The sequence below is a fragment of the Amphibalanus amphitrite genome, unplaced genomic scaffold (genome assembly GCF_019059575.1).
Source record: "Amphibalanus amphitrite isolate SeventyFive unplaced genomic scaffold, NRLGWU_Aamphi_draft 000193F_arrow, whole genome shotgun sequence".
NCBI classification, from domain to species: Eukaryota; Metazoa; Arthropoda; class Thecostraca; order Balanomorpha; family Balanidae; genus Amphibalanus; species Amphibalanus amphitrite.
Window position 1 is genome coordinate 390,628 of NW_024881688.1, and position 17,977 is coordinate 408,604.

Sequence of the window (17,977 nt, forward strand, 5' to 3'; positions counted from 1 at the left end):
GTGCCATTAATATTGGTGTACGATGTCAAATACGTACTGAAAAAGTGATTTGAAAAATTAATAATTGTGAATTTTTTTGCAATAATGCGTATAACTTGGCCATTTTTGAAGATATTTAGCTAAAACTTGCTAGAGTTAGTCATAATCATGCGTTCTGTCACATATATTCCGGTTTTTTCGAAAAGTCAAAAAATTTTTGAAAAAAATATAAAAATATAAATTTTGAATATTATTATATTAAATTTTCGAAATTTTTAAAAATTTGAAAATCCGAGATAGCAGTTTGATAGCGCGGTCAATTTTGAGTCCTTTCATGCAAAGAAATTGGATCTAGCTTAAAAACTGAGCTCTTGGGAGCGATTGCCGTGGTTCAATGTTTTGCGTCGAAATCGGACGAACATGACGTCACTCTGACGTCATTTTCGGCCGACCTATGGTAGCTACGAAGTTCAAATTTTGACACAAGGTGTCAAATTGATGCAGCCGAAGGTACTGAAAGTTTAACGTCAATACGTCAAGCGGTTTGGAAGTTATTGCAGAAAAACGGGAGGGGAGCTATAAATAGCCCCCCCCCCCAGTGGGGCGCGGGAGTCAGGATCATGAAATTTTCAGGTTAGCTGTAAAAGTAGCTATCGCGAGGGTACTGAAAGTTTCGTTGCGATCGGCCGCTTTTTACGCGAATAACTCGCGAAAAACCAAGGGTTCCGTTCGAAGATTCAGGCCCTGTCGCGCTAGAATGGCATATCGGCCCACTGTGCGCCGACCGTCCCGGATGGCCGTATAAGTACGGCCCCGGCGGCACGGCACGGCCGGGGAGGGGGAGCGGGGAGGGCACGTCTGGCGCCGTGAGCACCCACGTGCCCGGCGTGCGCGCTCCTCCGGCGCAGCAGCAGCACGCGCGATCCGACCGCGCCCGACAGTAAACGCACCTGAGGACGACACCTGGAGACGTGCAGGGCCGTACCAGATGGTATGGTAGGGACTGACGGAAAACACGCACCGCATGTGCGCAGTGGAGGAATGTCGGACAGGCATGTGTATAAACAAATGTCAAATTCACCGGGCAAGCAAAAATGAATCGTGAAGTAAGCGCAACCGATGGCCGCAGTAAAATCAAACTCAAGTGTGCAGTGCGAACACCGGAAGGATACGGTAAGGATGCACTATGAATGTATGTACGCAAGCGTGCATTTTACTCCTTTGTTTTTACGACCATTAATTGTTCGTCACCAAGCATCTACGCACTCATTGTGCTATTTTCATTCAGTATTACCAAAGTCAAAGAGTGCGAGTTTTCTATCCCGCGGCGCTAGCTTCCAGTTGCACGCGGATAACCATAGCTGAACCATTAGTTCCATATCCATATCAGGCGCCAAAAATTGATTGAGAACCGAAACTGCGACCAAGCCGTCCATCCTCAGGAAAAGTGGTACGGAAAGAAGGATCACAGCGCATCGCGTTACGGAGGCAACACCAGAGCGATCGGATATGCCACACCATGAACATACGCCCAGTTCCGCTATCGTGCGCCGTGTCAACATATCCTATGGGCAAGATGATTCCCGAGGCACACCGCCACGAATTGGAATAGACGGACAACCGATAATAGCCACGAGCGAATTTGATAGCGACCAGCGGCACCAGCCACTACTCCCTGATCATCACAATCGTCACATTCACAGCGTCTCCCCGAACTTACCTTTATTAGGGTGGCCGACTTGGTCTTTTTGGGCGCGTTGGGGTGGATGGGCGCCGCGGTCAGACAGGAGGCGCTGAGCCGAGGGGAGGTGTTGGGTGTGATGGGTGAGCCGGGCCGCGCCGCCGCTGCCAGCACGTCGTCCGGGTCCTCCCCTGGCCGGCGCGGCGAATATACGGAGGGACGCGTTAGGACGGGAAGTGCACATACGGTGAGGCATGTCAGTCGTCAGGTCAGAGGGCGTACATACGGAGAGACGTCAGGTCAGAGGGCGTACATACGGAGACATGCCAGGTCACAGGGCGAGTACATAGGGAGACGCGTCATGTCAGACGGCGTTCGTACGGAGAAAAAAGATCAGGTCAGACGGCGCACTCAGGGTCAAATACGGTGAAATGACCTTTACCGAAGACATGTTACAAAAAAAGGTGTGGTAATGCTTGGATGGTCAATATCAATGACATATTGTGGTAGGCCAGAGAGTAACTTGACACGTACTTAGAGCCCTTGTGGGTAGTCATACTGCTTCCTGACCTGACCTCCGACTGGGTAACGTTACGATGAACGTGACATAATAGCTAACCTTTGTAAGGACAAGGTTGTAGTCATTCTAGCTCCCATCCGAAATGTGCTCATTTGTATTGCGGTTTTCCCGATGCGCACGCATATCAACCTACCTCTTGCGATGGCTTCGAGGTCGAGCTGCAGCTGCTCTAGCACGCCCGGTGAGTTGTACCACTGCGGCACAAACTCGTCCACTTTGTCGCGAATGTCCGGCTTCAGCAGCATGTCGGCTACAACATCGGGTCGGCAGAACGCAGACTGACGGCACTACTATGCATTTCAGACCCCATGAGACCCTAATTTTTGGCGATAATTTGTTCAATATTTGTCCAATTTGCTTCAAATTTTCACAATGCACATTTCAGCTCAAGCGCCAATTTTCGCCAATATGGTCTCTTAACAAAATATCAAATTTTAGGGTACTTGTCGTTGCCTCGTAATGTTAAAATCGGCTCCGTAAATCCGTCAGTGGAGTAGAGGCTATCCGTGCGTAGGTGTGACGTCACAAACACGTGACCTTTAAGCTCCGCCCTCCCGGCGAACGGGGTAGTGACCTTGGCCGGTCAGTCGACTGCGTGGAGCGGGCGGGGCAGAAGCTGTCGCACCGGGGCGGCTCGCATGGACCGTAGCTGCCGTGCAGTTGGCGTTGCAGCCGTAATTTCATCGAATGAGCTAAATAGCGCGCATAAGTAACGCACCAGCTGAAGCCCTCGACTAATTGTATCTATCACAAATGTACGTACACCTTGTTCAGTCACAAAAAAATTATATTTCCACACAAGATTCGGGGCTTGTGAAAAACGCGCATAAAAGACGCTGTTGATTTCAAATGATTGCGTAAGATTATGTACCCATCGCGTCAGACTACGTCAAAATTGCAAAACAGAATCACCATTAACATGATGCAATTTATGTGTTTGATATATGAAATTTGATTAGGAATGTATGCCGGCGTGATCGATTTATATCATCCCGGTGCAACTAAGCATTGAACACCTTCAGGACTAATCCATTTGATCATCGACTTAGGTTGATGAGGTCGCCAGACTAACTTTGCCCCCAGAGCTTGTGTGTTGAAATGCAAACATGAAAAGTAAAAGCCTAGAGATAGTTTCCTCGCCATTGAGGACATACCTACTGTTACCTAAGTTTTACAAAAAAAGATACGAGTTTATTGATGATCGTTCTCGTGTAGTGCCCAACGTCCGCCTGCCACATTGCTATTTCTTTTTGTGCACGTCTTAACAATATAGCACACACATGACACCGCGTTAAGGCCATTTCTACCATACGACACATTACGCTTCTGCCCCACCCGGCGCCCCGCACCGCTCCACGAATCACGAATACGGTCGTTTCGCTGGAGCGATGCTCCAGGCAATCGGCCGTGCCCGAGACTCTTCATCCTACTTTGTTGCTTTCTGCGCCTTCCTCAGAAACATTTATTGGCACTGCCAAATATATCAATATTTTTGGGTTAAGCACAGGCTTACACATGATCTTATAGGTAATCGGGTAGTGACCTGACCCAACCTGACCATGAGATAGGTGCAACTCCGGCTTAAATAAATGTTCAGAGTCCAAGAGTCTATCCCTCTTACCTTCATAGGGCCGGTTCCGTTCCAATAGATCCTGCCTTGATTTTGATCATTCTGAATATTCTGAGCTGGTTCGATGTTTAAATACCAAAATAAGGTGAAGAGGATACCAAATGCCCTCAAACAGATAATTTTTTTTTGGCTTTCGTCCCGAAACAACTTTGCCAGCTTCCACTTGTCTCCAGTATGTGGTCCCGCTCCGACCTCTCCGCGGTGCTGACACCGACTGAAGCGGCATAGACCCATCCCGGTCACGGCCAGTGGGCGGAGTTTAGTTGGGCCCGGCGCAACGTGATTGGCCAGCGCTCCTATCCAATCCGGTGCGGTAGCGAGCGAGCCTCTATCCGGGTGCAAAAACTGATTAACATTACGAGCCAACGACAAGTGCTCTAAATTTTGATATTTTGTTAAGAGACCATATTGACAAAAATTGGCGCTTGAGCTGAAATATCGTTTGCCAAAATTTCAAGCTAATTGGACAAAAATTGAAGAAATTATCGCCGAAAAGTAGGGTCTCATGGGGTCTGAAATGCATAGTAGGCATCAGTCCCAGACAGAGGTAATAGTTACACCTACGGACTATGGCGTTGGTATCTGAGCTATCCTATGCAATGGATCACGCACACTCGCACTGCGCTTCACTTCTCTTACACTGTATTAAATCACGGTCAACAAGCACTACACGGAACTCAGCAGTACCTTGATTCACTTGATTATGTGCGAAAAACAAACTAGCCAAAAAAGCGACACTCACAAAGAATGCCTCATAGTTATCACCACGCACTAATCATGTTCTCGGCAGGTCATCGTAGGGTTCGCTTGCAAATCAAGCTTGTTGCACACTCTGAAAAAGAAACGAGCAACCAGCAGTTAGAAACGGACACTGGACAGGACTCAGGTAGCATGGGTAAGACTTGGGCCACCACAGTTGCGGCCCCAGTCGACTCCAGGAACATGGGCAGACCGCAGAATCAGGGCAACTGACCACTGTTAGGCCCAGCAGTTGGGTAGGGGTGTGGCAGGCTCAAGTGGGACACCGTATACATCGGGCGGCAGCCGCCCGGTTATTTGGCCCTTGATCGGGAGTTGCGCGTGGTCGCTGCATCATTCATCCTCCCGCCCCACCGGCCTGACCCCGCCAAACTAAAATGGACTCTTCGGTTACAAACCTACACTTGCCCTGATACTAATGCCCATAATGATCAGCATAAGTGTGTCATGCCACAGGACACTGCGCTATTGCTCTTCAGCATTTCTCACTCGGTTCAACGATACAGAACTTAACAAAAATATGCACTGGCCACTGGCTCTGTAAAGTTTCAGTTTCAGAGCTACTGCCGGTCCCGTAGCTCAGTTGGCAGAGCGGGCAGAGCGTTGGACTCCGCGTGGTGAGAGCACGCGTTCCTGGTTACAACAGTCCGGGTTCGCAGCGCGACAGGCGCTTGACATTTATGGGCCTCCTGACAGGTATGGTTGCGGTTGGTGGCAGGCCGTAGCCAGGTGAAGTCAGTGGGGGGACCGGCCGTGCGCGGCTATGCGCGCGCGTTAAAGGGACCCTCCCACCTTAACATTAGATTTGAGTTGAGATAGCCATAATGGGGTCCCTGGCTCACAATTACCGGTTTCGGCACTCACAACATCGAGAAATGCCTTGAATCGGAAATATTGAATTTCAAAATTGCAGCATTTTGATTCAGAGGGGCTAATGCTTAGGAATACCCCTCTGAATGTGTGACGTCAGCGCAAATATCTAACGATTTTTAAATGTTTGACTAAAACGTTTTGTAGCACGCGGTGGTATATGCTATTTGCGCGCAACATCTGCCGCAAACGCCGCACTTCTAAAATAAAGTCGCTAGAAACAGCGGAGATCCCAAAAAAGTAAACAAAAGTAAAAATCTAATATCTTGAAAACCGGTGAATATTTTTCGGTGAAGTTTGGTAGATATTCGTTTTCGCTCTTTCTGAACCGAGCGACATCACTTTCATGCCAATTCATAAACTTTTTTGAAGGTGGGAGGGTCCCTTTAAGCTTTGGACTCTAAATTCTGCCATAGAACTGGAATTGCGCGATCGGAGGGTAGAGGGCAGGGTCACCGCAACAAGCTTCGCTTAGCGGTGGCTCTGTCCTAGTGAATCCTTCCCATCAAAAGGTTCGGACTAAATTTATAATAAAAAAAATCATCGAGTTGCGAGGTTCGGTTTGAAATTTAAGGATAATCCTGCACCTAAAGCTCCAACTTGAGAATGCCTGATCGAACTATGAACTCCCAGGCCGCGATCAAGGCCCTATATACCGCCGCGATAGTTATTAGTTTGATGCATTTGCACTCAGGAAAGACTGCGGTCGACATTCAATATCATTCTTTCAATTTAATTATTAGATTGTATTTCAATCTTTCCCGTGGGTTTGAATAAACATTAACGTACAAAAGGCAAAAGCCAACTTGAACTGCAAATGCGCTAAACCAGCAGGTGTTCCCATGCCTGCATTGTTTAGGCCACTGACAAAGTTATTAGAAATCTGAAACCTTTGCATTTATTTTTCGTCGACCATGCATGATGAAATCACTTCTACTCAACAACAAATTAAATATTCAAACTTACCAGTGCAGTGTGCCGGAAGCATAATAAAACAAAACAAAACCACGCGTATTTTGTAAATCCATGACGACCTTGAAAAAGCAGAAACCTTTTTTGATGTGGCAAATGCTGCTTTTTATTGATGTATTTCGAACTATACTTAGCATAATATTATCATATTTAATTAAACCTGGGGTTAATTTAAATCTAATAATGCGAGATATTAAAAATTAGATCGTTAAAATGCATTTATATTTTATATCCCTCTTGAGATGTCATTGAACTCAATAGCATGGATGATAGTGCGCATGAGTGACATTTGTGGACTTTCTTGGGACTTTCACCGGAAGGGCAGTGGCGCGCGGGGGTGTTTAGTTTATGTGCGCGCGGGAACTGGCATCTGTGTGGCAGGTAAATATTTTTTACAATTTTGCATTTTTGAATCAGACTCATCTCAATTGATTATGGAATATGACATTTAACTATGTCACTAAATAGCAGTGTTGGCCAAGGCTGGTAGAGCACGGCAGAACAAGAAAGGCAAGCTAGCTTGAGCTCTGGTTTATGGTTTAACTTAATTTCTACTTTCAAATTGAAATTGAATGAAAAAAAAATTTAAAGACAATGAATAAAACTTGTTAGCTTTTGAACCAAGCTTAGGCCAATAAATGAGATGCACATCAACCTTAGTTCAGTAAATAAGAAAAGCAGATCACATGCCTGGATTGAAGCTTGAAGGACCATGGATGTTTCTTTACGACAGGACTTAGGTATCCTGTGATACCTTATGTTCATCAAAGTCAGCTTATTGAGTTTTGATGGAGTGTCGGCTTTTTTTTACTTGCACCCTTGCTTGTATTTTGATATTCCAACAATTTCAGGAGAAGATAAATAATGCAATAAATCTCATGATTGCACATTGACATACCATACCAATAATGAAAATGTTGGAACTTGGAAGTTGGAACTACAAAGTTGGGAATAGCCCTAGCCCTGACATGAGAGGATTTAGAACAAGACTGAAGACCTTCAGTGTTAAAGACATTCATTTCATACAATAGTTGTGATTGTATTGAATCTTTAAAAGCTGATAATTAGAAGTAAAGTGTGTATTATTATGGCACTCATGCTAATGCACTTGACCTCACATGCTCTATCGGCCATCTCTGACAGTGTCTGCGGGTCTGAACGAAGATGGAGCTCAAGTGTGCCTACCAGACGTACCACTGGGGCCGTCCGGGCTCCAGCAGCACGGTGGCTCGTCTGGTGGCTGCCAGCCAGCCGGGATTCTCTGTCAGTGAGGATGCCCACTACGCTGAGCTGTGGATGGGCACCCACGGCAGCGGGCCGTCTGTGCTGGCCGCCACCGGTCAGCCGCTGGCCGACTACATCCGGGAGCACCCGGAGGTGCTAGGTGAGCGCGTGGCGGCCCGGTTCGGCACCCAGCTGCCCTTCCTGCTGAAGGTTCTCTCAGTGGATACGGCACTCTCCATCCAGGCGCACCCATCAAAGGTGAGAGGGATAGGCGAGCTCTGAATTCCATCCCGGTGAGAGTGACTAATGAGGATATAGGATACATCCTCTTGAGGTTATAGGAAGATGGGGAGCACAACGGTCCTGCTACCGGGACAAGAGAGGGGCAGCTGAGCCTTAACCCTGAAGCTCTGCCCTCACGCGCCATGTATCGGTGCTTGTTAGTTACTGAAAGTCGGCCTACATAACTGAAATCTTACTAGTCAACACATAGACAATGTTTCGTGTCAGACATTGTGATACTTATTCACATTCGATGACAACACAAAAGCAAATATTCTAAATAGCCAGACGTTTCGGCCTCAGGGTGCATTCGTCAGTGACGATGTTGAGATACTAATACATTGATAAATTAATCAATATCTTTTACACTTTCAAAGTACACATGACTTGGACATTTTTCAACCATTCTGCACACGAGACTAGCTCGAGATTATCAAAAAACTAAATACACATTCTTGAAACGTGCAACTTTCAATCGAAAGGTCATGCTTTCAATCGAAAGGTCATGCTTTAAAAGTTGAACGTTTCAAAAATGTGTATTTAGTTTTTGATAATCTCGAGCTAGTCTCATGTGCAGAATGGTTGAAAAATGTCCAAGTCATGTGTGCTTTGAAAGTGTAAAAGATATTGATTAATTTATTAATGTATTAGTATCTCAATATCGTCACTGACGAAGGCACCCTGAGGCCAAAACGTCTGGCTATTTAGAATATTTGCTTTTGTGTTGTCATCGAATGTGAATAAATGTCACATAGCCATTGTCATTCATGTCCATAGTGGCTTTTCTGCAGCCAGCACTCATTGAAAATTCATCACTTCTTGTAATGAATTTCTGCACAATCTTTGGTCGTATTCCACGTTCTGTGTCCGTTTGCAGAGCCACGCTGAGGAGCTGCACGCCGCCCAGCCGACCGTCTACAAGGACCCCAACCACAAGCCCGAGATGGCCGTGGCGCTGACGCCCTTCGAGGCGCTCTGCGGCTTCCGGCCGCTCGAGGAGATACAGCACTTCCTCAAAGGTGGGCGGCCGTGCCGGCATCTGGTGGCAGAGAGGGTGAACTGTGCACGTTCATGGTGTGCTCTGCGATAGAGGTCGCTGGCATGGAGTGCACGCTGCACTGCACGGTATCGTTGTCCCACAGAACTTGTCGCGTCGCACACGACATTGTGTTCGGAATCGGCTTGGGTACTCTTTGTTCTTCTCGTCAGTGTATCGATTCTACAGAGCTACCTACGAGTTTGAAAGCACACCGACAACATCGGCACATAAAAAAATCAAGGATGAGACATTTTGTGTATTGGGTCAGCATAAAAAAGAATGCCACCAATGAGTTCATTAAGTTCTGTTGCTTGCACTTGGGTTATAATGGTTTGGGGTTTTTTATAATAAATTTAGTCCGAACCTTTTGATGGGAAGGATTCACAAGGGCAGAGCCACCGCTAAGCGAAGCTTGTTGCGGTGACCCTGCCCTCTAACCTCCGATCGCGCAATTCCAGTTCTATGGCAGAATTTAGAGTCCAAAGTTTAACGTGCGCACATAGCCGCGCACGGCCGGTCCCCTCACTGACTTCACCTGGCTACGGCCTGCCACCAACCGCAACCATACCTGTCAGGAGGCCCATAAATGTCAAGCGCCCGTCGCGCTTCGAACCCGGACTGTTGTAACCGGGAACGCGTGCTCTCACCACGCGGAGTCCAACGCTCTACCAACTGAGCTACGGGACCGGTATACTGGTGGAACTTTATGTGGAAAGATCATGTTGGCCAGCTGTTGGATAATCACGTCGGCAGTTTGAAAGATCTTGATTTCAAGAAACAGACACGTACCTGAAGATGACATCCGGTGGTGGCTAGACGATTTGACCACTGGGTTGCCGGAGCAATCTCTGTTGGAGGCTTTTGCTCCTCGTGTGGTTGATTTTCTCTGCTTTTCAACTTTGGTGATTCGGCCCATTAAGTAGCATTTATATTGCTTGATTTTCATATGTGAAATGACTGTTGGCCCTAACCGTTGTGCGAGTGGTATAAATATTTGGCATGTCACGGGTTTTGATGCGTGGTAATTTGAGGTCCCGTGACGAAGCATGTTTGTTACTATTTGACGGTTTTGCACCCAACTAGCAAGCAGTTTAAATTGGTTTGTTAAAGTATGCACGAACTGTGCCATGCTTTAGGTAGTGAGCAATTTTAGTAACCACTTATGTACTTTGCGTGTATCTTTTATGAATGCCGTCATAGAAAAACCCGTTACTTGAAGCGAATAATGTCATGGGTGCTTGGAATATGTGTCCTGTGACGTTTTGTCTATAAGTCAGTGTCTATTTCTGTGTCTTGCTGTCTCTGTCTCTATCCCCGTATGTTGACCCTCTGGCCTCCGCCTCTCCCTCCTTATATCCCTCCCCCTCCCCCCTCCTCAGTGGTACCGGAGCTGCTGGCCGCCGTCGGTCCGGAGCCGTGTGTCCTGTGTAACTCCCCCCTCCCCCCCCCCCCCCAGTGGTGCCGGAGCTGTCGGCCCGGAGCCGTGCATCCTGTGTAACTCCCCCCCCCCTCCACCCCTCAGTGATCCCGGAGCTGTCGGCGACCGTCGGCCCGGAGCCGTGCATCCTGTGTAACTCCCCCCCCCCCTCCACCCCTCAGTGATCCCGGAGCTGTCGGCGACCGTCGGTCCGGAGCCGTGTGTCCTGTGTAACTCTCCCCCCCCCCCCTCCTCCCCCAGTGGTGCCGGAGCTGTCGGCGGCCGTCGGTCCGGAGACGTGTATCCTGTGTAACTCCCCCCTCCTCCTCCACCCCCAGTGGTGCCTGAGCTGTCGGCGGCCGTCGGTCCGGAGACGTGTGTCCTGTGTAACTCCCCCCTCCTCCCCCAGTGGTGCCGGAGCTGTCGGCTGCCGTCGGTCCGGAGCCGTGTGTCCTGTGTAACTCCCCCTTCCTCCTCCACCCCCAGTGGTGCCTGAGCTGTCGGCGGCCGTCGGTCCGGAGACGTGTATCCTGTGTAACTCCCCCCTCCTCCCCCAGTGGTGCCGGAGCTGTCGGCCGCCGTCGGTCCGGAGCCGTGTATCCAATGTAACTCCCCCCTCCTCCCCCAGTGGTTCCGGAGCTGTCGGCGGCCGTCGGTCCGGAGCCGTGTGTCCTGTGTAACTCCCCCCCCCTCAGTGGTACCGGAGCTGTCGGCGGCCGTCGGTCCGGAGCCGTGTATCCTGTGTGACTCCCCCCTCCACCCCCAGTCGTGCCGGAGCTGTCGGCGGCCGTCGGTCCGGAGCCGTGCATCCTGTGTAACTCCCCCCTCCTCCCCCAGTCGTGCCGGAGCTGTCGGCGGCCGTCGGTCCGGAGCCGTGCATCCTGTGTAACTCCCCCCCCCCCCCAGTCTTTCCGGAGCTGTCGGTCCGGAGCCGTGTATCCTGTGTAACTCCCCCCCCCTCCACCCCCAGTCGTTCCGGAGCTGTCGGCCGCCGTCGGTCCGGAGCCGTGTGTCCTGTGTAACTCCCCCCCCCCCCCCTCCTCCCCCAGTGGTTCCGGAGCTGCCGGCCGCCGTCGGTCCGGAGCCGTGTGTCCTGTGTAACTCCCCCCCTCCTCCCCCAGTCGTGCCGGAGCTGTCGGCCCGGAGCCGTGTGTCCTGTGTAACTCCCCCCTCCTCCCCAGTCGTGCCGGAGCTGTCGGCGGCCGTCGGCCCGGAGCCGTGTATCCTGTGTAACTCCCCCCTCCACCCCCAGTCGTTCCGGAGCTGTCGGCGGCCGTTGGTCCGGAGCCGTCGGCCGCCCTGCTGGCCGTCTCGCCGTCCGACCCGGCCAGTCGGGACCGGCTCAGGGACTGTCTGCAGGCGCTGATGACCCGGGATCCCGCCGACATCAGCCGTCGGCTGGACTCACTGGTGGCGCGACTCTCGGCGACAGGTCAGTGCGCTCTGAGGGGACCGGGAGGGAACACGGTGGGACGGGGGTGGGGTGGGGTGCTGAATTTATCGGAGAGAGGGTGTTATAGGGGATGCGTTGATCGGTTTATGAAAATGGGGTGAGATCGGTTACTTGTGTTTGTGCCGTCTCGGTTGGCATAGCGTACATGCTCGAAGAGTACCAGGATTTGAGGCTCGGAAAATGAGATACGTCAATCGATGACAGTTTCGACCCGCTAACTGTTGCATGCCTTCCTTCCAGGAACGCATTCACGAAATTTACTTTAATCAACCTACGTGGTCTAGAAAAAGTATGTCGTGCTGTGCAACTATTGTCTCGTATCTTAAGAGATGCTGTATTTACGGACTCCTGGTCCAGAAATGGGGAATGAAGGGGAAATTCACTTCACAGGAAGTTCAAACATCGATACATACATACATTGACAAATTACCATCCATACAGAACTTTTGACCACATCTTCCTGATCGATGATGTACAAGCCAGATCACTACAGACCAATGTAGATATGATACGATTATCTGACATACTAATTCGTGACAGGAAATTCCACACCGATTTGCGGCGAGTCGCGTCATAGCCATCTACACTTTGCTGCGCGAACATTTCGGACGCACTGCAATACCGGTCGTAACCAAAAACATCCTAGCTGCATTATTAAAACAAACCTTAAATTTCCTCAAATCAGACATGTGATAGGAATGCCATAGGTGCATGTTACTAATATTCGAACAATAAATGCTGTACAAATACTTCTTCACATAGTGTGTGCACAAAGCAAACTTACGAATAAGGGAATTCGCTCTACAGCATAGTAGCCTGTACTGTTGTCGAATTTCAGAATCATCAGCTCTGGCAAAGTCAGAAGATATCTGATATCCAAGATACTTATAATCATTAACAAAGCTAAGAGTCTGGCCACAGAGAAAAATCGTGGGTAAGGTCATGTCGCGAAATTTCTTGGGTAACATTGCCATACAAACAGACTTCTTGGAATTAAACAGAATATCGTGACTCACAGCATAACTCTCGCATATATTCAGCAATTTCTGCAGGCCAAATGGAGACGGAGATAACACAACCATATCGTCTGCATAATAAAAATGATTCATACTGCCCTGATAGTGGCATCCATAACCACTCTGATTAAGCGCCGTAGACAGATCATCCGTGTACACATTGAAAAGGAAGGGTGACAAAATGCCACCCTGTCTGACACCGTTAGACACATGGAATCCTATAGATACGGACTTGCCCCAACGAACCTGAAACTCCTGAGACTTATACCAAGAAGAGATTAGCTTCACCAAGTGGGGGTCAATACCCCTGTCAAGTAATTTTTCAAACAGAGTCCAATGGTTCACACGATCAAACGCCTTCCTCGCGTCGAGATAGCAAATGAACACCGGGCTACTGTTACGCAAATAATAGTCAGTGATCTCTTTCAAAGCATAAATAGCCATATCAGTCGAATGATTTTCTTTAAAACCAAACTGGTGATGACCAGTGCCGAGTTGCACAGAGCAGCGGTTTAGAATTACTCTTTCCAGGACTTTGGAGCAAACGCTTGCAACAGCTATCGGCCTATAATTATCCTTCTCATTCAACTTTCCATTTTTGTCCTTTACAATCGGGGTTAACAAAACATTCGTGAGAGAGGCAGGTAAGAAGTTGTGACGAACAAACATTGTGAAACACAGAGACAAATGAATCACACAAGGAAGGCCGGCAAATTTAAAATGTTCGGAACATAAACCATCCTTGCCACTAGAACGTCCTGATGATAGTTCACCAATAGATTTGCTAACTTCAGCGACTGAAAACGATGGGAATGCGCTTTGAACATTTGAAAGTCTGTGCACGACAGAGGCTCTCTTCTCGTTATTCTGAACTGTGTTCAAAATTTCCGAGAAGTGGTCTTTCCACATATTTGCGATATCTTAAAGGTAGACTGCCACCTTTTTTCCACAAAACGGTTTTCACTAGAGCTGAGCCACCTATGTCCCAGACTGAAGTCGGTTTTCCGAAATTCGAACCCGTTTGCGAGAAATCGGAGACCAAAGTTCAGTTTGATGCCATTTTTTTAGTCCAAGAAAACCGACATCTCTACTGTTTATCGATAACTTTGAAACATGAATTTTCTTATCTTTTGGTAAATATATGCCAAAACTTTGATTGTTTCGAGATCAGAGAAGAATTTTGGAGTGTCAAAATAAAAGTTAAACTTATATATTCAGTAGTTCATTTTTTCCAAAAAAGTGTGGGAAATGGGGTTTAACATGGGCCAGACCCATTCCAAATGAGCCATGATTTTTTTAATGTTTTACGAACTTAAATGCAAAATAAATTAAACATGGCCAATTTCTCATGAAATCATATATTAGTAAATTATAAAATACCTTACTTTTTCAAATAAAATGTAATAATCTTATGACCTTGAAGTCTAGTGATGTGTAAACATTGTCGCTAGACATTAACCGATTGATAATTGTATGAAAATCGACAATTTTTTTCGCGATTCACGTGATGATACTTTGTCAGGTGAATTCTAAAATTTTGTTTTGTCCAGGGAATAAATCATAGGCCGATCTGAGAAAACTTTTTGAAGGTGGCAGTCTTCCTTTAAGTGTCCCAAAATTTGTTTATTTGGGTGGGAAACGATATCCAAATGAAAATCATTTCGCACTCTCACAGGTCCGATTTTTAAGACCAACTCCCAATTCCACTCCCAACTTCCACTCCCAATATTACGAAGAAAAAGCATTATCGTGGATGGTCGTTGTACATCTCATATTTAATCATGCATGTATAAAAACTAATGCTATTGAGTTTTTCCCACTCTTCTTGGGCCTCATCTTGGCCAACAATTTTCCACTCTTATCCCAATTTTTTTTAGAGGAATTTCCCCTCTGACACCCAAGCCAAGGTACAGTTTTGGGACACTGCGTATTTTCGGCTGCAGATCATAGTGTACGACAATTTATGTGTAGTACTGCTCGCAGTTTACAGCCACTTTAGCTGCGGTGCCTCTGACCTCATCCGTGGCCTAACCTTCGCACCACAGCACGGTCCGTCACACACGTGATATATTCACCAATTCGGCCCGGCAATCAGACATGTTGCATCTCCCATTAACTTTTCATGATACCAGCATCCGCCATACGGGCCAGAGTGTTTACTGTTTATGACCGTGCGGTATCTGTGCTAAAGTATCTCGCCAACTTTAGCTCTAACTGGGGGTTAGATAAGATGTGTCTCCCTTGCCTCTTCTGCATGGGGCCGGTCCGTATTCGTTCAGCCTCTGTCCGACCTGACTCTCTCCCTGCTGAGAGAGTGGCCTATGTCTAGTCCTTATTTGTCGATGACAGTCATCTCACATCCCCCATATGACCCATTCCTCTGTCAGTGGTACGGTCACAGCGCAACTACCCTTTCATGGTGACTGTACCTTTATGGCCCCTCCCTGTCTGTCTCAGATGAGAGTGCTGCGATCTCCCCTGTCATGCTCACACTCTGTATATGACCCATGAATCCCTCCGTCTCTCGCAGGTGACAGCGCTCCGTCGGACCCTCTGCTGCCGGCCGACCTGTCACAATGACACTGCCCTCTGTATATGACCTATCCCCCTGTCTCTCCCAGGTGACAGCGCTCCGTCGGACCCTCTGCTGCCAGCCGACCTGATCCTCCGTCTCAGCGGCCAGTATCCGGGCGACGTGGGCTGCCTGTGCGCCCTGCTGCTCAACAGGCTGGTCCTGCAGCCCGGCCAGGCGCTCTTCCTGGGACCCAACGAGCCGCACGCATACCTGGCCGGAGGTGAGAGAGAGGAGAGAGAGAGAGAGAGAGAGAGAGAGAGAGAGAGAGAGAGAGAGAGAGAGAGAGAGAGAGAGAGAGAGAGAGAGAGAGAGAGAGAGAGAGGATGGGGCTTCACTGCTTCTTGTTTAGCTGCCTCTGCCAAGTGGCGTCGGATGTTTTTCATGATTTTCGGATTTTTGTTAGATGGAATCCAATATGTTTATGGAATTGCAGGTAAGGGGACTGGTTCAAGCACCTTTAACAAATTATGATTAAGTGCAGCCTAGCTAGCATGTTCTGCACTAGACAGGCATGGGAAACATTTTGCATGAGGCATGTAATATGTGAAGTTTTTCTCAACATTTATCCTTCATTCCATAGGCAATATTGAATATGTGAGGGTGTGGCGATTTTTCCCGTCCCCAGACTGTGGAAATGTCAGTTTATTTCTATTTGCTCGGCAGACTGTGTGGAGATCATGGCCTGCTCGGACAATGTCGTCCGCTCGGGGCTGACGCCCAAGTTCAAGGACGTCTCCACACTGGTCTCCATGCTCACCTACGAGTGTCGGCCGGCCTCTGAGCAGCTGTTCCGCCCCACCTGCGCGGCCGGCGGCGGCGACTGCGTGCAGGAGTTCCGGCCGCCCGTGCCCGACTTCAGCCTGGCCAAAATTCAGGTATGTACGTGCTGTGTCGACGGGAAGGGCGCGGCCGGACTACCGTGGGTATGTGCACGGCGCTTCGGTACGTAACTACATCGTAATGGCGTGTATTAGGGAGGGTAGATTGCCGGTATAGCGTGGGACGCGTGCCGCCGGCGCCGCGGCGTTGGGCAGTTATCACGGCTGGCTTGCCATGTGATTTTACTGTGGGATAGTATTACCCTGACCGGTCGGTGCTGGACGGACTGAAGCGGACTGCGGCTTTCCGAGCTAGCTGCTACTGAAACTGGCGGGACTGGACTGATGGCTCCTGGTATTGACAGAACCAGACTGATGGCTCTGCCTGGAATGACGACTTCCCGCGCTGACTGCTGTATCCGAACTGACGTCTGTAGTTACTAACGTCTCGGCCCGGTTCCGTTTCAGTTCGTGCCGGACTCTGTCGGCCCCCAGTACACGGTCCCTGTACGGGACTCGGCCAGTCTGCTGCTGGTGGTGTCCGGCGCCGCCACCAGAGGCGCCACGGTCGTCGGGCGCGGCTCCGTCCTGTTTATACCGGCTGGTGAGGAGGTGACGCTGACTCTCACCGACCGGGCGGAGGTGCTGCTCTTCCAGGCCTTCTGCCAACTGTGATCACCGCGCCGAGGTGAAGGGAGGGAGATGATACGCGATAGAGGGATTTGTGATGGTAACAAAGTGCACAGTTTCCCCTTCAGTGAGGTGTTCTAAGGTTACAATAGTTTTCCAAACCAGTAGGGCTGTGGTATGAACAACGAATTACGTTTGATACATATTCTTTATACCATTATCATAAGAATAGTTGTTTGGTCCTGTTGCACAGTAATAATATTTTGCGACCATTCAAAAACTATTATTTTTATTCGGTGATGTTACGTTTTGACGCCACGACTTCGTTATTGAAGATATGACACATTTTACGACTGTTATGTCGTACACGTTGTTAGTGCGTAAGTCCCGCCGCCGCTACACACGGACGGCTGTCGGTGATGGTGGCACTCGTGGTGTGGGGTCCGGGTCACCGGGGGGTCCGGGGGATCACTGGGGTCACTGGAGGTATCTCGCAGTCACTGAGGTGATATGGGGTATCTCTTCAATCACCGGGGGATTCCCGGAGTCACTGAGGGGATCTCGGGAACCACGAAGGGGCCTTGGGAGTCACTGAGGGAGACACCGAAGGCGAACCCCGTATCTACCACTGAGCGATTGAGCTGGGATTCGAGCACTGCCTGGTGGGCGGAGTCCTCCGTTAGTGATCTGCGGTTATAAGCGAGATGAACTCGTCAGTATTAAAGACGGGCGATGCGCGGTCGTTTTAGGTGCGTTTGGTACTGTTCGCCGATGTTTGGGAGGAGAGCTCTGTCCCTTTGAGATACTCGGTGCTCCTGGCTCTACTCGCTTGGTTTATACGGTGTTGCACGGGTTACTATCGGATGTTATCGGAACATATATGCTTTGAAGCTTTAAAACTCCTCAGTCGAACTTTTAGTCCTTTGAGTGATTGCATTTGGTCAGTTGACAAACTGATGCCTGTTTAATTTCTGAAATACATTATTTACACGTATGACTTGTGTACTACGCAGACGGGGTGTGGAACAGGTAATGATGCCTAGCTCCAGCTT

The 17,977-nt window shown here is 48.9% G+C and overlaps 1 protein-coding gene across 2 annotated transcripts; it reads left to right on the forward strand.

The window, feature by feature from the left end:
* The first annotated feature begins 6,715 nt into the window (after positions 1-6,715).
* Positions 6,716-17,919, forward strand: LOC122384545 (mannose-6-phosphate isomerase-like). Of its 2 annotated transcripts, none has more exons than XM_043372077.1 (7): positions 6,716-6,852; positions 7,615-7,953; positions 8,855-8,996; positions 11,686-11,865; positions 15,524-15,697; positions 16,141-16,352; positions 16,764-17,919. In XM_043372077.1, the coding sequence occupies exons 2-7, from the start codon at positions 7,636-7,638 to the stop codon at positions 16,968-16,970; spliced, it is 1,233 nt and encodes a 410-aa protein (XP_043228012.1). In that variant the 5' UTR covers positions 6,716-6,852; positions 7,615-7,635; the 3' UTR covers positions 16,971-17,919. The 2 variants fall into 2 exon arrangements, with proteins under 2 accessions (XP_043228012.1, XP_043228011.1); XM_043372076.1 differs by lacking the exon at positions 6,716-6,852 and adding an exon at positions 7,105-7,135.
* The last annotated feature ends 58 nt before the right edge of the window (positions 17,920-17,977 follow it).